At 38.5% G+C, this 23639-nt stretch overlaps 1 protein-coding gene and 1 long non-coding RNA gene across 4 annotated transcripts in view; one reads left to right on the top strand and one right to left on the bottom strand.

The window, feature by feature from the left end:
* The window catches only part of LOC137038052 (rhamnose-binding lectin-like), a 41992-nt gene that overhangs the window by 17554 nt on the left and 799 nt on the right, over positions 1–23639 (top strand). The window contains exons 1-10 of one of the 3 annotated variants that reach the window (XM_067412489.1): positions 546–597; positions 775–810; positions 1020–1064; positions 1158–1287; positions 15981–16090; positions 16166–16210; positions 16292–16427; positions 16820–16935; positions 20577–20621; positions 20756–20894. In XM_067412489.1, the coding sequence (XP_067268590.1) occupies positions 567–597; positions 775–810; positions 1020–1064; positions 1158–1287; positions 15981–16090; positions 16166–16210; positions 16292–16427; positions 16820–16935; positions 20577–20621; positions 20756–20894 (833 nt within the window). In that variant the 5' untranslated portion in view covers positions 546–566. Of the gene's footprint in view, positions 1–545; positions 598–774; positions 811–1019; positions 1065–1157; positions 1288–15980; positions 16091–16165; positions 16211–16291; positions 16428–16819; positions 16936–20576; positions 20622–20755; positions 20895–23639 lie in introns of those variants that run through there. The other 2 variants (XM_067412490.1, XM_067412491.1) reach the window with 2 other exon arrangements.
* LOC137038495 (uncharacterized) lies at positions 3371–23013 on the bottom strand. The gene is made up of 3 exons (XR_010897493.1): positions 22923–23013; positions 3655–3768; positions 3371–3586 (listed from the first exon to the last, which is right to left on the bottom strand). It is a non-coding gene; the product is annotated as an uncharacterized lncRNA (long non-coding RNA).

Raw genomic sequence — 23639 nt, 5'->3', positions numbered from 1 at the left:
GTAACAAATAACAAATTACACATTTTATTTCTTTTAATAATCTTAATTTTTCATGACAAAAACAAAAGACTAAAGTTATTTACAATGAGGAGGCTACAGGTTACAAAGCCAAGTAGTTGTCAGACAGATGTTAAAAACATGTTTTTTGTTGTTTTGTTTAGTAGTAGATCACTGTCAAGGTTATTTCAGATAAATACACGCAAGTGTCCACTAGATGGCGTCATGGAGACGGGTGTCGGGTGTTGTTTCGAAGCTTCGGCACATTTGCTTCAACTGTTTCAGTGCTTCACGAAGCCTCGGTCTGCCCATCAGTATGTAGAGCTTAGTAAGGTGCCTGTAGATTCAGCACATAGACTACTGACACGAGACCAGGCATGAATGGTGACTGAGTGCATATATAGTGAGTCTCTGATCATGTGCAGGTGTAGCGAGTCAGTATTCTGGTGATTGTTAACGAGTGGGCAGGTCCTGATGAGTGGGTGATTGTGGCTGTGCAATCAGACACAGGACATAAATATGAATCAACCATTTGGGCTACACTGGCCTTTACCAGTAATAGCAGAACCATGAGTTCTCTCAATGTCCTTCTGCTTACTTGTAAGCTCCTTTCATATGACTAAGTTTAAAACTCATATGCACAGTTGGCTAATATATAACTGTATTTTTAGATGTTACAGCAGCTGTTCTGGGTTTAATTTATGGCAGATTATAGCATAATTGTCTTTAAGATTAGCGTAAGCATTTTAATAGTTTATCTTTTGTTGTTGTCTACAGTGGTGCTTCAAAACTCCAGATTGCTGATATCTGCAGGTATTTCATTTAACCATGAACCACATCAACAATCACCACAGTTAAGCAAGGATTGTATGGCTTAATTGTGAAGTACAGTTTTACAGTGGGTGTGGTGTTTAGTTTTTTTTCTCTGTCTGTATATGTGTCAACCGCTGTTAAAAATGACAAATAATGCCTTAAAAGGGGCTCTTGACATTTTTTTAAAAAAATTTTGTTTAATTCTTTAGAGATGGCAGTTACGTGTGATGGGTTTGTCCAGCGTCTCAGTTGTGGTAAGGTTTTGTAGCGTTACAGTCAGCTAAGTTATTTATTCTATGTTCTGCTTCTGTTGTAGCTTCAACAGGTTATGTTTTTCTTATATTCAGACTCTGGTGTGATTAGTGTACAATCTACAACATATGGCCGCACAAACGGCAACACTTGCAGCATTGGGCGACCACAAGATGAAACATCTAATACTATGTGTTCAGTGGATGTTCCTGTGGTCTCTAACAGGTAATGATCTTTTTTTTATTGTCTCTGTTTGTGATTCCACACTGCTAAAAATAATTCTGTGGTGTAAATACTACAGAAAAGAACGAATGTAAGGGCACAACCAAAGTCTTGGGTAATACCTGGGTATAAAATAAAATAAATTCCACACTTAAGGTGCACTATGCAACTTTTCGTCCACTGGAGGGCGGCTATTCTAAACGGCTCGCGAGTACCGGGACTTTTATTATGACGGGACGGGACACAGTAATTCCACTTTTTCCGGTCAGGTAAAAACAGCTATTTTTATCATATCAGATACATTTAAGGGGCCAAGGGCTTCGGCCATCCGTCCACTCTCTTCCCTAAATTGAAATGAAGTAGTGGGCTGTACTTTCCACACAATTGACATCAGGTTCAAGTATGCCAGGTTGGCTGGTGGTTATGTTGCCCGCATACCGCCTCCCATGGCCGAGACTGGTATTGCCTGTCGGGCTGGGGCTAGTAATGCTACTGCTAATTAGGGTTGATATCTCTGCAGCACTATAACTTGACATTTTTTTTAAATGACATCATCGCCCTTATTTCTTCTCATTCTTTTGATGCATCTAGGTCATTTTTTAGATATTTTTACAGATGACACCTTTTAAGGATGATGAAACTCTGTATTTACCAGTTGAATGTTATTTGGAGAAATTGTCCCAATGAAAAAAAAAAACTGGATTTTTTTTTTTTTTTTTTTTAACCAAAGTTAAATATATTTTTCATCTGTTTTATTTAAAATAAGACAAATTATATTTTAATCTTGTATCTGTTATTAAACAGTTGAGGATTATTTAATACTGATCTAACCAGCAGACAGAGGGGGCAATGGTTTAAACCCCATTTGTGCAGATGGGGCGCATTGTCAGTGTGTTAAAATGATCCCATGTTAACTGCTATTATATTCTATACTTGAGAAAAGGGTGAATAATGACGTAGGGTCAATGTTCAGAAATTATTCATTATGTTTTTAACTATGTTGTATTACTGAATTTAGCAGTTATGTTTGTCAAACTCAAATTAGTTTATTTTTAATGATTGAATTAGTCTGGATGCCAGCTAAATTCAGCCCCGTCCACAACATTTGAGCTCTGGCAGTTCGGTCTGGACTTCATCCATAGAGGAGTCAATATGCCCAAACAGAAACTGTTTGGACCAATGAAATTGTTAGGGTGAGCTTTAGACGATGATAAACTGTAACGTAATCCTCCACGTCATCAAAGAGTGCTAGGGTTGAATTCATTCTAATCCTAAATGGAGAACTTGTTTGTATATGCTTCACTATTTCTCTCAGAAATGATTGTGTTGGTTAAGTACAACACTGGCAAAGATCGTTTACACATCTTTTACTTCTAACGTTTATTCCAATGTGTGTGCAGACAGGGTTGCCAAGTTTTTACAACAAAACCTGCCCACTACTAGCCCAAAAAAGCCCAATAGCTTTTCAGTAGGGTTCTCTGGGAAAAAAAAGGCATTTGGGGGGTGATGTTATTTTGGCAAGGTTGCCTGCTAAAATTCACATTCCTGGGTGTATATCTCTCAGTTGAGGTCGCTTCAACCTGCAGACATGGAAAACAACCAGTGGGAAAATCGCAGACTTGGCAACAGTGCAGTTGAGTTCTGTTGACATTTGAAAACTGGGGGCTAAATGGGTAACCGCGGTTGTACGACTGAGTGGAGGACCGCCAGAGCGGTATCCTAGCTTATCTAGTGGAGTGTCTCCCTGGTGCTCTTGTCTTTGCCGAGTATAAATCTCGGGCGTACAGCCTATAAAAGGCACCCATCGTCATGTCCGTTCTCTGGCCATTCTCGTCTACCCAAGTGACCAAAAATTGTGGCGGGCCTCCACTCAGTCGTAGAACCACAGTTACCTACGTACCTTTCAGTTCTACTTCCTTTCATTCCGGACCGTCAGAGCGGTATCCTAGCTTATCTAGTGGAGGCTGCATACCAAAGTCGTCACGAGGGTTGCATGCCCATCAGTACATTTGTAACAATAGAAAAAATAAATGTTTAATATGTTTTTAATATAAAATACACACGAAACACTTAATTCCATGCTGAATTAACTTTTATTCAATTTGTGAATCCTTCGTCACCATCACTGAACACACTGCAGGTATTGTGGCAACATTAAGCCTGTAAAACTTAGCAAAAGTAGCTGGAGTTTTCCATGTTGCTGCATCACAGATGTCAGATAGCTGCACCCCACACAGGGCTGCCCAGGAAGTGACAATTGCACGCACTGAATGGCACTTCACCAAAGCTGGAACTTCATGACCTGCATTAGAATAAGCTTGCATAACTACCTCACCCAATGAGATAATCTAGCCTTAGACAAAGCCATACCCTTTTTGTGGTCACCATAACACACAAACAGCTGATCAGTGATCCGCCAGGCTGCTGTAACGTCGACATACAGTCGACGAGCTCTGACTGGGCACAGTGCTGAACCTTGTACATCTGTAAAAGCAGACAGTCATGGGTTTATTTATGTATTGTTGTGACAAACCTTTGGAAGAAATGCAGGATTCGGCCATAGCGTTACCTGTTTATACTCTGGTCCCCAACGTAAACACCATGGGCTGACTGACAATGCATGTAATTCATGAACACGCCGTGCTGTGGCCAATGCCAGCAAAAAAGCTGACTTTAGAGACAGCCATTTAATGTCCACAGTCTAATGGTGAACCCAAGAGGCTACTTAACACCACATCTAAAGCCCATTGTGGAACCACGGTCTTATGACTGGGTCGAAGTCGACTAACACCTTTTAAGAAACATCTTAATTAACTGAGGCCTGTTGCATAAAGCTAGTTGAACAAACTCTGAGTTTCAGAGTAGGTTTAGAGTCGATAAATCCAAACTGGTTTAGATCAATCTCAACCGTTTCTCAAAGCTTGGTATAAACTTTCTCTGTCAACTCGGGTTTAATCCAGAGTTAGCAATCAACTCTGAAGCGCGTGCACCTAAAAGTGTGACACGTACCGGCAAACAGCCAATCACAGTGCCTGTCTGATTCACTTCTCATCTGAAGCTTGAGAGATCGTTTTGAAAATGATCATGAAATTAAATGTTTACAAAGCAGGAATAAACACTACTGCTGCGGAGAGAGTTTGAGAAGGCAGCTGAAAGATGATCTGACTATATCAATGCATGATGTGACTCAAAGAAATATGCCTAATAATTATAGGTTCACAAAGAGCTCAAATGAATACACATTGTTTAAAAGAATTATGAATGCATGTATTATATTTACTATTTGGCTACTTGTCAATCAATATAATATTTATATGAACATGTTGTATTAATTCAAAGTGATTATAATTCATATAATATAAATATAATTAATTAGCACCAAAAGATTTTAGAGAATTTAAAGAATTAGCACCACAATTTCATTTCTACAGTTTTTTTCTCATTATAAACTGCTTTAATTTGGAACAACAGATACAGGGGGCGTGGCTTCATTGTGTCTTTACTTGTAGCTGATTGGTCCAGTTTGGGTTTGTGATCTCTAACACAGAATAAAACCTGCTCCAGAGCAGGTTAGCCGTGCAGTGTAAGTTACCATGGTGATAAACGCTGCTAAAAACCAATCCATCTTGAGCCCGAAAAACCAGAGTTTGCTCAAACTAATCTCGAACTTATCTTGGTAACAACTGAAACCAGCTTTGCAACAGGCCACTGATGTGTGCCTACTGACACCCATTCTACTAGTCCTCTGTATGCAGAAAATCAGCCACATAAACTTGGGTTGTCTAGCTCAGCCTTTCTCAAAGTGGGTGCCGCGGCACACTGGGGTGCCCCCTGACTGTGTCAGGGGTGCTGCCAAAAAATTACCTAGGCTAAAAAAAAAAAATCAGAAATTTCATATATAAAATATATTTGAATTTATATAAATACATTCTTCTTCTTTGTATCCCTTTCGCACGTACGATCACACATTCACACCTGATAGAACGGTCAGTGCATCACGTTCATTCAAATGTAAATTCAAATGTGCTTTCGCGTTGGCTTGCACTGAGCCAGAGACAGGCGCGCTCAGAGCTGTCATATCACAACTTTTCAGTGTTTTCAGCCACATAATGTTTATTTAACGAAATTCCAAGGTGTTACTTTATAGTGCAAGTGTGAGGATCAATTTTCCTTTTTCACACCACTGAGAAAAAAAACTCTCTATTTGTCTGCATACTGCCTTGTGGAAGGTGCCCTTGCAGTTCAGTGGTGTGCTCGACCCCTTGTGAGCATTCCAATATGCCTGGTTTGCTCCTAGAGGCCAAACCCATAACTTCACTGGCCCTCATTTATCAAAAGTTTCAAATTTTCAGCGTACACCCAAACCCATGGTGACTTTGAGATTTATCAATATGGACGTTGGCTTACGGCACGCTCAAATCCTACGCCAGCTCAGGAGGTGGTGTGCGCACGTTTGAGTTAGGAATTGTTTTTCTGCGCATTTTCGCACTAACACCACAAAACGCACTGACAAAGATATGCTATATTATGACCCACCGTAAAAAACAACAACATAATTATAAACTTCAGTGTTTATTTTTGTGCAACATCAATGTTTAATTTGTTTGATACCAAGCATTTGATTTGTAGGCATATGTATTCCTCCAGCTACGAGCCTGTGCTCTTTACCAGACGTTTCAGGGTTCGGCCCGGCAGCTGCGCACGGACTGGGACTGAAAATAATTCAGACTGACAAAATAAAAAAATTAACATTGTCGTTATTATTATTATTAAAAAGAAGAATATTCTTCTTCTAAATAACAAGCGGCATTAATAATAAAAATCATAATGATAATAAGAAACTTACAAATTGCCATGCAATTATTAATGTGAATGAATGGTACTCCTCATCACATCATCACTATCGTACACCCCAATAGCCTACATGTGCCGTGATTACAAAATTAAATGCTAATTGTTTCAAAATCACTGTTCTGTAAAATAATGCATTGTGATAATTTATCATCCAAACAGCTATTTAAACTGCTGGAGTGCGCTTCTCAACCCCCACACTGTTAGGCCTACTCGTAATTTGGGTCCATATTTTGTTTTTGTAGGTGCCTTTTATCCCACTCTTTAAACTCCATAATAAATAAAACAATTTTGCGCTATCAGCAGAACTGTTTGCCTTGTCACCTGAATTCACTTCAATGTCATCCATACTAATGGCAGAGGTGGGAATGTATATAGGAGAACTTGCGGCCAATTGTGTGCCAATGCATCCTACCCCAACGCTTCTGGCTCGTCCTCGTCTGAAAACCACCTTGGACGATGAGTTGTCTGTCTGTCTGTCCGCAAATAAGTACACCCCTGCCCTGCCATAGGCGTTCCAGATTAACTGGATCACCTCCTGGTGACTCAGATTGGCCCAAGATAGCGAGTCTGCTAAAGATATACAGCTCTCAGTAAGTGGAGATGGACATCTGCCCATTTCCAAGGTCTGTGTGCTAACCTTTGCAGGCTCTGATATCTTGTCCCTCCTTGGTGGTTGACGTAAAACACCACTGTGGTATTGTCTGTCCTTACCAAAACATGTTTGGCTTCTAGCTGATGTTGGAAATGCTGCAGTGCTAGCCACACTGCCTTCAACTCGAGTACATTGATGTGCTGAGACGTGCTCTGCCACAGACCGCTGACTTTCCGGTGCCTCCATACAGCTCCCCAGCCTAGTAGGGATGCATCTGTGGTTACAACTTCCCTTTGTACAGGAATGGTTCCCAAGGACACACCCCTGAGGAGAAATTGTTTGCGAGACCAGTGCCTCAAGGTGTGCTGTTTTACATTGCTCTGGACTGGTGCGGTGGTGCTAACCCCTCCTGCATTCTGCCCTGCACAAAGCCAGTATTACGTTGCTGATAATGAGGATAAGAGCCTCTGTGCGACTACTGAACATATTGCCTAAAGATAGTTTGCCACCTTAAATGCTTTGAACGCATTTCTGATGCGAGAAGACGTCTGTCTAGTACTTCCTGGGCCTGTGCTCCAAACACCTGTCCTGGAACAAGGGGAAGCTGACACATGTTCTTACCAGCTTCTGGTAATGGAGTCTGGGCTAACTAAACCTGCTTTCTCAACTGTGTCAGCAGAACCAGGGACCTACCACATTCTGATACAGCTGCTCCAGCCGCTTGGAGAGAAGCTTGCAATATTTCAGCACATCCTGAATTGTCAGGTGAAGGAAGTGAAATATTAAGTGCCAACAGCAACTGTCAGCGAATTAGAAACGCGACCAACGTTTGCTACAGCACCATACGTTTTTTGCACAAGTGCATCTGTTTGTTTATATTCTGGCTGCAGACAGCGAGTTTCAGAACGTAATGCTTCATCAGCCTGCACAGCAAGGGATGCCACTACGGCTTCTACTAGTTGCATCGAATCCAACCCAATTGACCCTGCATTTGCCATATTAACCAGCATGTGCGTTACCTTATCAGGTCATATGGTCAATGCACTTTTAAAGCCAAATGATAGTTCTTTAATGAAGTCACCACACTGTGGAATAATTAACTCATCAACATGACCAGAAGTCCGACCAAACAGACTAGGAGCATGATCATCTGCAATAGTTGGAATATCAATATTTAGTCTTGCCATAGCCACTTTTAATTTGGCATGCAGAGAGCTTGCTGCTGATGTCGTCTCACCTTCATGATCTGAACTCTGTACACTGCTTGAGTGCAATGAAACTGGGCTTCCAGCTCTTCCTGTCATGCCAGGTTGTTCATCAAAAAAAGAATCTGATGAAGATACTGAAATTACACCAATCTCTGGCTGTACCAGGAACAGCTGCATTGGGTTCTGTCAAGCGCTGCCCTTCATTATGCTGCTTTATAGTAGCCAGCATTGCCTGGATCTGGCTATTACCTTCAATCAATTGATCCACTCTGTGCTCTAATGCAGATTTGCATTAGAAAGCGCTTTTTCAAGGTGCTCAGGTCCCAAACAAAACACAACAATCGTGACCGTCTAATTCCTTTGGTGAATCACACAGCGTGCAGCTCGCCATTAGAACAGAAATATCTTCAATAGTAAACTCAAAATTAACTTAAACAGTCCAATCACATTGGCCCTCATTTAACAATCTTTCTTAGAAACAGGTATATATGTTGGCGTAAGATTATGCTTGCACTCCTCTCACCGCCTGATTTATGAAGCTGTGCGCACCTCTGCAATCCAGGTGTATGCAGTACTTGCCCTTGATAAATGCCGCAGCTGAAAACGATCATTAGAATAACACACCCCTATATATTCAAGTCTCCGCCTCCCCCACGCCCTCATTTTACGCCATGGACACACGGAAGACGGCAAAGAAGCGAAACTTCTCCGACGTGGAAATCGGGCGCATCTCAATCATCTTACTAGTCCACTAGTCAGGGCACTGATTAAGACATAAGTAAATGGGCTGACTCCCTGATCAGTGTCCTGACTATTGAACTAGTGAAATGATTGAGACGCGCCCATCGAGACCATCACCAGGGAAGTGGAAAAAAGCCAAATCGTTTTGAGTTTAAAGAGTGGGATTAAAATCACCCCCAAAAACAAAACGTGGACCTAAATTAAGAGTACTGTTAATAGTGTGGGGGTTCAGAAACGCATGCAGTTTAAATAGCTGTTTGAATGAGAAATTATCACAATGCATTATTTTACAGAACGTGTTTTGAAACGATAGCATTTAATTTTGTATCACAGCACAAGTAGGCTATTAGGGTGTACGATAGTGATGTGATGTGGAGTACAATTCATTCACATTAATAATTGCATGACAATGTGCAAGATTCCTATTATTGATGACGCTTATTGTTATTTAGAAGAAGAATGTCATTATTATTATTATTTTTTTAAAGAATGTCCTTTATTTTGTCAGTCTGAATTATTTTCAGTCCCAGTCCGTGGGTAGCTGCCGGGCCGAACCCTGAAACGTCTGGTAAAGAGCACAGGCTCGCGACTGGAGGAATACATATGCCTACAAATCAAATGCTTGGTATCACACAAATTAAACATTGAAGTCCATGTTGCACAAAAATAAACATTGGAGTTTATAATCACTATGTTGTTGTTGTTGTTTTTTTTACAGTGGGTCATAATATAGCATATCTTTGTCAGTGCGTTTTGTGGTGTTCGGAATTGTTTTTCTGCGTATTTTCGCATTTACTCAAACGTGCGCACCACCTCCTGAGCTGGCGTAGGATTTGAGCGTGCCGTACGCCAACGTCCATATTGATAAATCTCAAAGTCACTGGGTTTGGGTTTATGCAAGGTGTACGCTGTAGTGTTGTCAAAAATATCGATATTTCGATATGTATCGATACTGGAATATCTGAAACGATACGATTCTCAGTTTTTACAGTATCGATACCAGCTGTGCTCTCCTCTCCGACCGAAAGCGAGTTGACACACCGGCATATTCTCACTCAGCCCGGTTAACCTGAGCACGGCGACAGCACGTTCTGCTGGACTTTTTCCTCATGACAGTGTGTTAGTGTTAGTGTGTGTGTGTGTGTGTGTGTGTGATCGGTCTGAATTTGCGCGGGATTGCTCATAAATTAATTCTACTAATCCCGCAGATTTCGTGCTCCCATCTGAAGCGCACACACATAGCCTACCGTAATAAAGCCGCCTCTGACATGATACAAGTGCAAACATTTGCTTCTTTTTCCAGCTTATTATTGGTCAAATACACTCAAAGAAATATCAGTGCACATCTGGAAGAGTATTAACGTAAACAGTCGCAAACAGTTCAGGAAGAACGAGTAACAGGAACAGTGTTTAGGATCCATGCGTCCGTTAGTCTTAAAGGGACCGCAGTCATTTGTTATTCAAACTACAAAAAGACAAACGATCAACTGCTCTTGACTGATCAACTTGTGTAACTTTAATAGTTTCATCTGTACGCTATTGAATTTTTTACAAAGAACATTATCCAATGTTGTTTTAAATGTAATTACTATGAATTTTTTTATTCAGTTTCTTATCTGAATGTTAGACCTACCTGAAAAAAAATAAAGCAGTCTATTTAATTTGTATCTTCTATTCTATTGCATTTATTTGTGCTATTGTTTGTAATCTGTTTATTTGTTCTTATTTTATTACTGTTTACTCGTCTTTTAAAATTCAATTTACCATTTCTACATCAAGCTTTCTTGTGCTGTCTAAGCTATTGCAACACAATTAACCCATTGTAAAACAATGAAGATCAAGAACATGCTGGCCACATGAATTTTTAGTAAAATTTACAATGAATAATAAGTTCTGTTGTCATATTAAGCATCTTATTTTTTATTTTTTTTTAACTGTGGTATTGATATTTTAGTCTGGTATCGAAGTCATAATTTTGGTATCGTGACAACACTAGTACGCTGGAAACTTGGTGTACGCACTTTTGATAAATGAGGGCCATTATTTCTACAAAAAATTATTTTATGGTCAGCTGCACCAACGATGTAAACAAAACGAGATTTGGTGAACAGCAACTACTTAACGTTAACCCTTACTTCACAGGCGTTCAAAATAGCAGCAAAAAGCAGTAGGGATTGAAAAACTCTCCGAGCATCTCCCGCAACTTCACTTCCGAAAACTTCTCCGCAATGACGAGAATCGAAAAGAGCGGACATGACGCAATGGGTTCCTTTTAAAGGCTGTACACCTGAGCGCCATGGTCACGGGGTGACAACTATGACATTTATACTCTGCAAAGACAAGAGCACCAGGGAAAGACTCCAGTAGATAAGCTAGGATACCGCTCTGGTGGTCCGGAATGAAAGGAAGTAGAACTAATATGCGTTGCTCTGATTTGTTGTAGGTCTATCCAATTTAGGGATGGGCAACAGTGGTCGAGTACTCGATTACTCGAACGTGACCGTGACGATCGATCATGAAAACGATGATCGCCCTGACTTTAAAAAATATATTTGTATATTTCTCGGATTGGTTATCATTAGACAGCACGCCTTCCAGACCACGAAATAAAGTGAAATTAAAGCGCGCAGTGATGCCTGAAGCACTGAGAATGATCATGAAATACAGTACAAGATGTGCGGCAGCCAATATATCGCATACACAGCATTTCAATGAGAACATGATTGTCATATAATGTTGTATTCTCCGTGCTTTAGTTCCACGTGGATCAGCGCGCGCTGTTAATAAAGGAAATCCCCAACCAGAGTCAGAGCGCGGTCAAGTTCATCTGCGTATCCGCGTCCTTTTCCACAAATGAAAGTTGTAAGATTATTTGTTTTATACTTGATTATATGTTCTCTATATCAGATTAATCTCGTATAGGACGGCGTTTGGTTGAGTTTAATAACCAGCTAGCAAAGCGCTGCCGTTATTTCGGCTGGTGTTCATTCTCTTCAGCTTCAGCTCAAATGCAAACAGCCCGACATTATCGACTCTGGGTTATTTGAGACGGTCATATTATTTTTAGATAGGCTATTTCTTTTTCAAAATCATTGATATTAATAATGCAATCTGTTTTAATGTTTCTCATGGATTCAAAAACGTGCAGTGACGCTGTTCTCACTTTGATCATGAAAAATACAATTACGTGCAGCGCCAATCTGTCATGTAGGCTACATAGAATTATAATAAGAACACGATTAAAGTGTTGTAAATTATCTGTTGTTTCGTTGCCCGTGTATTAGCGTTGAAGAGCATTCAAAATCAGTTTTGTTTTCAAGCCTGTTGGCCAGGTTCACGTGCGCATTTGCGTCCTTTTGGGCTGATGTAAATTGTAATAGGCATATACAGTATTGTTCAAAATAATAGCAGTACAATGTGACTAACCAGAATAATCAAGGTTTTTAGTATATTTTTTATTGCTACATGGCAAACAAGTTACCAGTAGGTTCAGTAGATTCTCAGAAAACAAATGAGACCCAGCATTCATGATATGCACGCTCTTAAGGCTGTGCAATTGGGCAATTAGTTGAAAGGGGTGTGTTCAAAAAAATAGCAGCGTCTACCTTTGACTGTACAAACTCAAAACTATTTTGTACAAACATTTTTTTTTTCTGGGATTTAGCAATCCTGTGAATCACTAAACTAATATTTAGTTGTATGACCACAGTTTTTTAAAACTGCTTGACATCTGTTTGGCATGGAGTCAACCAACTTGTGGCACCTCTCAGCTGTTATTCCACTCCATGATTCTTTAACAACATTCCACAATTCATTCACATTTCTTGGTTTTGCTTCAGAAACAGCATTTTTGATATCACCCCACAAGTTCTCAATTGGATTAAGGTCTGGAGATTGGGCTGGCCACTCCATAACATTAATTTTGTTGGTTTGGAACCAAGACTTTGCCCGTTTACTAGTGTGTTTTGGGTCATTGTCTTGTTGAAACAACCGTTTTAAGGGCATGTCCTCTTCAGCATAGGGCAACATGACCTCTTCAAGTATTTTAACATATGCAAACTGATCCATGATCCCTGGTATGCGATAAATAGGCCCAACACCATAGTAGGAGAAACATGCCCATATCATGATGCTTGCACCTCCATGCTTCACTGTCTTCACTGTGTACTGTGGCTTGAATTCAGAGTTTGGGGGTCGTCTCACAAACTGCCTGTGGCCCTTGGACCCAAAAAGAACAATTTTACTCTCATCGGTCCACAAAATGTTCCTCCATTTCTCTTTAGGCCAGTTGATGTGTTCTTTGGCAAATTGTAACCTCTTCTGCACATGCCTTTTTTTTAACAGAGGGACTTTGCGGGGGATTCTTGAAAATAGATTAGCTTCACACAGACGTCTTCTAACTGTCACAGTACTTACAGGTAACTCCAGACTGTCTTTGATCATCCTGGAGGTGATCATTGGCTGAGCCTTTGCCATTCTGGTTATTCTTCTATCCATTTTGATGGTTGTCTTCCGTTTTCTTCCACGTCTCTCTGGTTTTGCTCTCCATTTTAAGGCATTGGAGATCATTTTAGCTGAACAGCCTATCATTTTTTGCACCTCTTTATAGGTTTTCCGCTCTCTAATCAACTTTTTAATCAAAGTACGCTGTTCTTCTGAACAATGTCTTGAACGACCCATTTTCCTCAGCTTTCAAATGCATGTTCAACAAGTGTTGGCTTCATCCTTAAATAGGGGCCACCTGATTCACACCTGTTTCTTCACAAAATTGATGACCTCAGTGATTGAATGCCACACTGCTATTTTTTTAACACACCCCTTTCAACTAATTCAACTAATTGCCCAATTGCACAGCCTTAAGAGCGTGCATATCATGAATGCTGGGTCTCATTTGTTTTCTGAGAATCTACTGAACCTACTGGTAACTTGTTTGCCACGTAGCAATAAAAATATATACGAAAAACCTTGATTATTCTGGTTAGTCACATTGTACTGCTATTATTTTGAACAATACTGTATCTGATTAATCACATATAGGATGACTGAGTTTATTAATTCTCTAGTAAAGTTCTGCGGGGTGGTGTATTCACAGTTGCAGCTCAAATACAATGCCCGATATCATTGACTGGGTTATTTGAGACAGTTAGGCCTATTTAGTTTCTTTTTCTTTAAGACATTTATGCATCATAATGCAAGTTATTTTTTTATAGTCATATGTTCATATTTGCATGGACATCTCATGTTTTTGTCGCATACATTTTCATAACAGTCTTAAAATAGTTTCATATCTCCATGACGGAGACGCCCTGCCCATGGTTAATCGATTACTCGTTTTTGAGACCTATCGATGATCGAAATGAAAAATTGACAAAAATGCCCATCCCTAATCCAATTGAGGTCTTTCCTGGTTCGGTTGAAACACGCCCCATAGCCCAATGGCGCAGTATCAGCCTGACATCATACCCAATTCTACAAGTCTATGATTTAATTGCCTTTTTATTTAAAAGTTAATTATTTTGACAAAATATTTTTGTCTTGAGATAGGAGAGAGCGGGGTTCTAATTTCTACATTAAAGTTAGTTCAGGAATTCATTAATTAAACTCTAGATTAGTACTCAATTCAAGCTTGTAGAAAATAAGGCGTAGATATCAACATCACAAAATTAACGCTTCAGTCTGTAACTTTGCGCTCTAGAGGTTAATAAACAGAACTGCAGGTCTTGCAGAAGAACACGTGGCAGCCAGAGTGACAGTTTCGGTTCGGGGAAAATTACTCCTCTATGGATTGAGACCTGGCCAGACCGAACCGCCCGACCTAAAAATGTTGTGGGTGGGGCTAAGTTCGGCTGGCATCCAGGCTACACTTTTACTATGTAATTTTAGTAAATCTTGAATGGTTACGGACAGCAACTTTAAAGGGTGGTTCTGTTTTTATTTATTTTTCTAGGCTTGGTTGTTTATGGGGCGCAGTGTAAAGTCTTAACTTTTTTTTTAATGCTTTTTTTGTTTACTTTATATAGTTGACCTTTATTCCACACTGCTGTCTCCTGTCCTTTGAACGGCTTATTTGCTTCCTGCTTCTATGAAGCCCATCCCTCTAAAAAAAAACCTCAGTGGTCTTACCGTGGAGATCCACTTTTGCGACACGACTGAAGTGTGATGTTTTGACGCTTCCCATTAATTGCGCGTTCAAATGCAGCGCTGTCTTTCCGGAATGCTATGTGGGTGCTTTAAAGATGCTTGACATCACCCATAGGAATAAAGTGGAGTGTGGCGTAACAGAAGTGTTGCACGGAAAAATGGATCACCACCTTGAGATTGGTTAGATGGCCAAATGCAGTTTCCTGTATTTTCATTGGCTGAAGTATCAAGCACAGGTTTGCCAGAAACGCCACGCCCCTTACCATTACGGGCAGAAGTGATGCGGTGACTAGCAAGGGTTTATGATGTCACCAACCCGGGAAGAAGTTCATTGTAGTCCAAACCGGCTGTTTTTGTAGGCAATAAACTGCCATAACTTTAAAAGACTATCTCCGTTTGCATTGAACTTCCAGCGCTGTAACTTTGCAGATACTGTTTATGCTCAAGCAGCAACATTACACACTAACTAAAGCTAAAAAAGTGAAATCGCATGCAACCACCTATACTTAATTCTACTCAACTGTTGTGCCCATCATGCACTGGGGTTTGAATATTTCATGAGGCTTTTATTTTCTTTACAACTTTTTATTTATCCTTTTTTTTTTTTTACACATTGTTTTCTTATGCAAAGTTATCACCGTTGTAATTGATGTTCAAAGTGCTTTACATAAAATTCCCATTGTGTATGAAATGTGCTATACAAATAAATTTGCCTTGTCTATAACTTGCCATTTTGTGACATCTGGAGTTCTTTCTACTCAAAATGACAAACTGGCTCAAACGATCCATTGACTGTTACAGTCACTGTGTCTTGTGTACCAAGTATTGAGGTGTCTGTTGAACAGATACTGTTCCATTATTTACTTGGATATTTTATAATTAAACTGTACACTTTAAAAGCGGGTTTACTTTAGTGTTATATTTGTTTAAGTAAAAAGTATTTAAGGAGATTTCAACTAAGATGTTACTCATAGCCTGGATGCCAGCTGAACTCAGCCCCGCCCACAACATTTGAGCTCGGACAGTTCAGTCTGGACTTAATCCGTAGAGGAGTGATTATGCCCGAACAGAAATTGTTTGGACCAATGAAATTGGTTCAGAAGAGTTTTGCTTACTGTGTTTAGTTGATTTGTTAGTGATTTGACTTTATCCTTCAAAAGGTGTGATGGACTGAGAGTGTGCGAGTTAAACACTCAAGGACTTGCAGAACAAGATCCTTGTGAGGACACCTACAAGTACTACACTACCAACTATATTTGCATCCAAGCAGGTTTTTTCCCCCCCTTCATTTGTTTAGTTTGCAACTCTGCAAGCCTATGACGATCTTCTGTACTCTAACTTCCAGAAACAAGTGTGATTTGTCATGGTGGATACAGTTTCTTGAAATGTGGTGAGCTGTTTTTGTGACCTTATCTTGTTTCAAGAAATCAGATTACATGGATTAAGAAATTATATTTTTATCTCCATGAAGAAAATGGCAAGATTCAGATAAATACTGCAAACTATGGACGTACAGCTAAAACCACCTGCTCGGAAGGACGTCCATCCAATGAGCTTGAAGAAACCAATTGCTATTTTCCCAATGCACTGGCTCCTGTGTCAAAAAGGTAGATGGACCAAACTGCTTTATAATTTGGTCATTTAAATGTACATTTATATTCTTGATATTTAAATACCATCCCAGCTAACAAAGAACACTCTCTCAGAACATTCTGACAAGGTTCTTTCAAAGTCATGAACAAATGTTCTTCCAGTAACCTTAAAGGAACGTTAGCGTGTGCGGCAGAGGCTGATTTTACAAATGTGGAAACCTGATTCTGTGCTTATGTTTGAAACCTCCATAAGTAATATTCCCATAACGCGCTCTAATGTTTGCATAAAATGACCGAAAACATTTCTGAATGTTTTTTAATGTTTTTATAAATGTTCTCTGAATGTATATTGTTAGCTGGGATAAATATGCAATGATTATGTAAGCATCCTTTTTTGACATGTAAAGCTGCAACGGCCTGGAAAGTTGTGAGGTTTTTGCGACGCATACAGTATTTTCCGACCCCTGCCTTGGTATATACAAGTACCTTGCAATCTCCTATTTTTGCCTCCCATCTCAAACTCGTGAGTATTTATCCTGTTTGCTACCATTTTATCCGGTTTGGATACAGTTAAAGGTCCACTGAAATCAAAATGGAAGTTTTTTAGCTTTTAGTAGTAGACTGTTAGCCTTAAAGTTATGAAAACTGGTATGTTCCAAAACATGACGATTTGCATTTAGGAGATATGCGCATTCAAAATGTACAGTCTCACTTTAAAACAAATCTCAGATTTTGATGACATCATCGCAGACTTAACTTTTTTGTCAAATCTTCTGTCCAATCAAATGCTCTATAGAATCTAAAGCTACACTGCTGAAGCTGCGGCTGAAATCGTCAGTTGGTTATTATTGACACGCTAACTAATTTCTACATGGTGAAAGGCACAGCACACTGATAGGAAACGATTCAGTGTAAATATGCTTTCATTAGAGGCGAATAAAGTCTGTTTTCTTGTTAGTTTCACACACCGCAGCAGCGCACACACACCAACGGCTCTGGTCTAAATTTAGACCCGAGACACAAGTGCAGCTCTGATCATATGCGCTGATCATGTCCGCACAGACAACAAACATATCAATCCATTTGAATTCTGCACAGTGCTGCATTTCAAAGCGATATGAAGATTATGATAAACAGTGTTAGAGGAACTGGCTTTACCAAATAAAGAAGGTCCGCTCTTGCACTCTAGTCAAACTGTATATTAACAAAACTCTATTGGCGGTTTCAAAAAGGGGGAGGAGCTGCTAACAGCTGAAACCGTTTCAGGGGAAATTACATCAACACATTGATGCTGCGCGTTCCAAAGCACTTCAGTAGGCATTTAACAATTCGCCTTATTCCCCTGGCGGCCATTTTGAAAACTCTACCGCTGTTGTGGGGTACACAAACCCGGAAGCTGGACTCCGATACAGTACTAATCAGTAGCAGCATTTTGTTTCACTGCACTTCGTCACTCAGGAAAAAATCCTACAGAGGACAAACCTTTTACTGTTTTCCGGAGGATAAGGGATTACACGGAGAGTGGATTAAAAAAATATCCAAATGGTAGGGTTGGGCATCGAGAACCGGTTCCAACTTGGAACCGTTTAAAAAATAACGATTCCATCGGAATCGTTTAGAAAATTTGTTTTCGGTTCCGATCTTCGGTTCCAAACGCGCAAGTTTTGGTTTCCATGGCCACCTGATTTCCGGTGCGCGCCCGCTTGTTCTTTTAGCCATGGAAGTCCGGTAAACGGCGCGCTGAAGTGTGGATTTATTTCACTTTTAAAAAGCCTGGGTCGAAACAACAGTGCAACTAGTGTTGTCAAAAATATAGATACTGAAATATCTGAAAAGATACGATAGCCTGCTCAGTTTCTACTGTAGCCTATCGATCCCAGCTGCGCCCTCCTCTCCTCTCCTCTCTGACTGACAGCGAGTTGACGCGCAGCCGCATATTCTCACTCAGCCCGGTTAACCCTCTGAACACGACGGACGCGCATTCTGCTGGACTTTTCCTTACGACAGCGTGTTAGTGTGTGTGATCGGTCTGAATTTCGCGCGGGATTGCACATAAGTCTACGAATCCCTCAGATTTCAAGCTCACATCTGAAGCGCACACACACACATACCGTAATAAAGCCGCCTCTGACATACAAGTGCAAATATTCGCTTTTTCCGTGCACATTTAGAAGAGTATTAATGTAAACACAGTCGTGAACAATTCAGGAAGAAATGAAGAATGAGTAACAGGAACAGTGTTCAGGATCCATGAGTGCCGCAGTTCTTAAAGGGACAGCAGTCATTTGTTGTTCAAAGTCAAACTACAAAAAACATTATCCAATGTTATTTTAAATTTAATTAGCCACTATGTTTTTTAATTCAGTTTCTTACCTGAATGTTAGACCTACCTGAAAAAATAAAGCAGCCTATTTCATTTATATATTCTATTTTATTTATTTGTGCTATTTTTTGTAATCTGTTTATTTGTTCTTATGTAATTACTGTTTAGTCGTCTTTTTAAATTCAATTTACCATTCGAAATCAAGCTTACTTGTGCTGTGTGTAAGCTATTGCAACATAATTACCCCGTTGTAAAAAATACATTGAGTTAGCAAATATTTGTGAGAATTTTAATAGTAATTGATCAATGTTTATATAAGAGAAAAAGCTTAAAAGCTTTATCATATAAAGTGATCTCTTCAGAAGAACTTTTTGATTGCCTAGACTTTCAAAAGACAGACAAAAAAAAAAAAAAATATATATATATATATATATATATATATATATATATATATATATGTTATATAAAAAATATCTAATTGACAGTATATGCAGCGCTTTTCCCCCGTGGTATTGAAAATAGCATTGAATATCGATGTGACATGTTTTGACTCCACCCCTCAAAGAATCGGAATCGAGAATCGAAAAGAACCGGAATCGAAAGTAAGAATCGGAATCAGAATCGTTCAAATCAAAACGATGCCCAACCCTACCGAAGGGATCCTGGTCGTAATTTCTGCATTTTACTACAGACGAAGTTCGAAAGACTCAAGCAATAGCAAGACTGGGACATATCAAGTCAGCTTTATTTAGCGCTTTTACAATACCGATTGTTCCAAAGCAGCTTCACGGTGTAAACAGGACAATATTGCAACTAAATTTGATTCGGCTGTAATCATTCTGGAGAAAACGGTGATTTTATCATCTTATTTTAATCTATCATATAGTGTCAACGTGGGCAGATCAGTATTATAGTTGATACAGTTAATTTACATGTGGGAGATATGTGTATGTATAAGCTACTGGATCTTCATATATGTAAAATAAAATGTCCATTTATCTAAAGAATAAAGTACAATTTTATTACACATGGATGTATCATAACTTTACAACTGGTCAGAACATCAGAAAGAAATAAGTCATTCAAAAACATTGATAGGCATACTGGTCTAGGTTTGTAAATGGTAACTATGTACGTTTATTGGTATGGAGGAATACAAATGGCCTGCTTGTATATTGTAAGTATGGAAAAACGTACCAGAAAAGGGCAGAACATTAGAAATTACATTAGGAGGAAAAAAAAAAAAAAACATTAACAAATGAAAAACTATATACATAAACATATTATCAGTGATGCATTACATGATTGTTACACACAGCAGGCAGAAAGTGAGTGAAACAGAATGCTGCTACTGATTAGTACTGTATCGGAGTCCAGCTTCCGGGTTTGTGTACCCCACAACGACGTTAGTTTTCAAAATGGCCGCCAGGTGAATAAGGCGAATTGAGGTGTTTTTGTTTTTAAGCATGTTTTATCCTGTTTGGACAATAATAGATTTAAACATAGTTTAAATATATGTATTTAATTCAGTTACCCTAACTTGATGGTGCTTTTTGGCCCACTTAGGAATTAAGTACCCTGCAATTTTATTTCTTCTATTCTTTGAAATACAGTTAGTGTAATTTAATATAATGTAAGACATTTAATTTTACATTACAATTTAAATAAATTAAAACAAAATTGTACTGCCAAATACACTTAAGATAATGTACAAGCACAATTTTTCCATTTGATATTCTTTAAAAGGCATGATCACATTGCACAGCACGCACTGACTCACTGTTTTACTTTTATTTTACATCTTTACTTTTTTAATTCCTTAACCACATCTTTTTCTGTAGGTTCAAGTTTGGTCTGTGAACATGTAAAGAATGACCTGAGCTGTGGTGTGTATTCTGTTGTTCCTTGATGGCTTGTTTGTAATGTTTCCGCTGATAATTCTGAGTTTATTACTAAATGGTAAGTTATAGTATGTAATGAATTCTTCTAATAGATTGTAAAATGTTGAACTGGTTTTCAGAGGCTGGAACTAAAATACACATTCTCAGCGCTAACTACGGGCGAACTGATAACAGCACATGTTCTACTGGACGACCTGCTTCTCAGCTTGCCAAAACGGACTGCTACGCCTTAAATTCACTGGCAATAGTCACTAATGGGTCAGTGCACAAATTTTCATTTGTGATTTCAGTCTTTGCCCTGATAGACCATCCAAACTATGCTAACCAGGCTGGGAGACTAGCTAAAACTAGCCTTGGCTATAGTTTGTTTGCTAAGCGTTCTCCCAGCTGGGTACGGAAGCTTATTGCATTCACTTGAGAAAAAAAAATCTACTCTGTTTTTCTGAATTAATGACTTAATTATCTCAGAATTATGAGAATTTTTCATGAATAATTTTTTTTGCTCTGTTTTTCTGAATTAATGACTTAATTTTTCATTAATAATTTTTTTTGTTCTGTTTTTCTGAATTAATGACTTAATTATCTCAGACTTATGAGAGAATTTTTCATAAATAAAAATTTTTTTGCTCTGTTTTTCTGAATTAATGAGATCCCTCAAAATCCAGCCAAGAGCTCTATTTTAGCTGGATTGCATGGAAGTAAACATGTCCCACCTTTCAAATTTGTGCAGACAGCCGATCTCATGAAAATTCGTATAAATAGTAGTATAAATAAGTGTGCAATCTTGTGGAATGTATACGCTAAAATGAGTTTTGGTGTGCATATGGTACACAGTTTTTCACGTGCTTATACGCACTTTATGGCATATACGTGCAAGATGATGCATCTGAAATGCATTAAGGCTACGTGGTGACACAAGAGACAATCAGGCAATTGTTGAAAATACTGGATCCCCATGGAGTGCAATAGCAATGTCAAGCAGATCAGAATGTTCATTTCTGCTGTCATGAGCTGTCTGCACAAAGTTGATGCACTAAAAACAAGACAATTTTTATTACTTAAAGACAATGTCTCAAACCCAAAGTAAAATAAATCCGGATTAAATTTGAAAGGCGGGACATGTTTACTTCCATGCAATCCAGCTAAAATAGAGCTCTTGGCTGGATTTTGAGGGATCTCATTAATTCAGAAAAACAGAGCAAAAAAATTTTTTTTTATGAAAAATTCTCTCATAATTCTGAGATAATTAAGTAATTATTTCAGAAAAACAGAGTAGATTTTTTTTTCTCAAGTGAATGCAATAAGCTTCCGTAAATTTTCATGAGATTGGCTGTCTGCACAAATTTGAAAGGCGGGACATGTTTACTTCCATGCAATCCAGCTAAAATAGAGCTCTTGGCTGCATTTTGAGGGATCTCCTTAATTCAGAAAAACAGAGCAAAAAAAATGTATTCATGAAAAATTCTCATAATTCTGAGATAATTAAGTCATTAATTCAGAAAAACAGAGCAAAAAAAATGTATTCATGAAAAATTCTCATAATTCTGAGATAATTAAGTCATTTATTCAGAAAAACAGAGCAAAAAAAATTATTCATGAAAAATTGATAATTAAGTCATTAATTCAGAAAAACAGAGTAGATTTTTTTCTCAAGTGAATGCAATAAGCTTCCGTAGCTGGGTAATAGAATGATTTTTAAAAAAAAATTGTATATAATGTGTATATACTAGACCTGGGCAAGTTATCGCGTTAACGCATTTATTAATTAACGCCGACAATTATATATCGCGCATTTACGTAGTTATTATATTGAAAGGCCGTGGCTCACTGCCTCTGAATACATACAGAAAAGCCATGGTCAAAGGAAAATACAGTGCTGCCTGTAGCCTTAGCCAAGGGCTTGGCATTCTTTGTCTGGGACAAATAAAATATAAAAATAACCAGAAACGCGAGAATGATCCAGATTCTTTGGTTATTTTTATTATATTCAATGTAAACAGCGATTGATGAGTGTATCTCTGCCTCTGGTAACGTTAACAAGTCGCGTTGAGGCTCGCGCTGCCTGTCTCTTTGTGAGAGACATTCGTGGAGAAATCAAAACAATTGAGCAGCAATATAAACTCACAGAAGAAACATAACGTTAACGTTACTGGGTTAAAACTAAGCTTTTTGTAGTTGTTAATATTTATGATATTGTTAATAACACAAGTCGACTTTGCAATCGTGAATTGTGTAGAGTAGCCTAGTTCAATAAACAAGTAGCCCAATTAATATTAAGTTACTTACATTTTAGATCCAAACAAACTTTTTTTTTTTGTTCCATTTCACCGACGAAAATGGTTCCAGAGGAAAGCAACACTCAGCGCGGTGTTTTGATACTAAATGATTCAGCGTTTTGAATGAATCATTTTAATAAACGACTCAATGACTCGCTCATGAAGACGATCACTTGCTGCCCCCTATTGGCGGTTATGTTCAAAAGTATGATTGCATGTTTTATTTAGAACATCAATTTGATACCCTTATTAATTGCAGCTGTATTTTTTTTGCAATTATTTAAATGATTTAATTTGATTGGTAACAGCCGTGTTTTTACTATTCTAACTGAATTTATTAATCAAATGTAAGAATTTAACAGGAAAGATGATGCATACATTTAATAAGATTTTAAAAAATGACCTTTTATAAAATTAAATAACGCCCTGGGGTGAATATCACAAATATGCAGATTTAAGTCGGCCTATGTAAAAGCTGACAGAACACTAAGACTATTACTACAGAATCAATATATGTATACCACCAATTTGATTTAATTTTATTAAATCAATGTTTAAGTTGATATTTACAAGAAATATTGTAACTGTTACTAACTTTTAACTGCTGTAAAAAGCACCTTATTTGTTTAAAGTGTTTGCAAACCATATGTTGTTGCACTTTTGTTCATTTTAGCAGCATTTTTGTATTCATTATTGAATTTTGCGCATACTGTCATTAATCGCGATT

Source organism: Pseudorasbora parva, chromosome 13 (genome assembly GCF_024679245.1).
Source record: "Pseudorasbora parva isolate DD20220531a chromosome 13, ASM2467924v1, whole genome shotgun sequence".
In the NCBI taxonomy this organism is placed as follows: Eukaryota; Metazoa; Chordata; class Actinopteri; order Cypriniformes; family Gobionidae; genus Pseudorasbora; species Pseudorasbora parva.
Note: the sequence above shows the minus strand (reverse complement) of the source record. Positions and strands in the feature narration are given on the sequence as shown.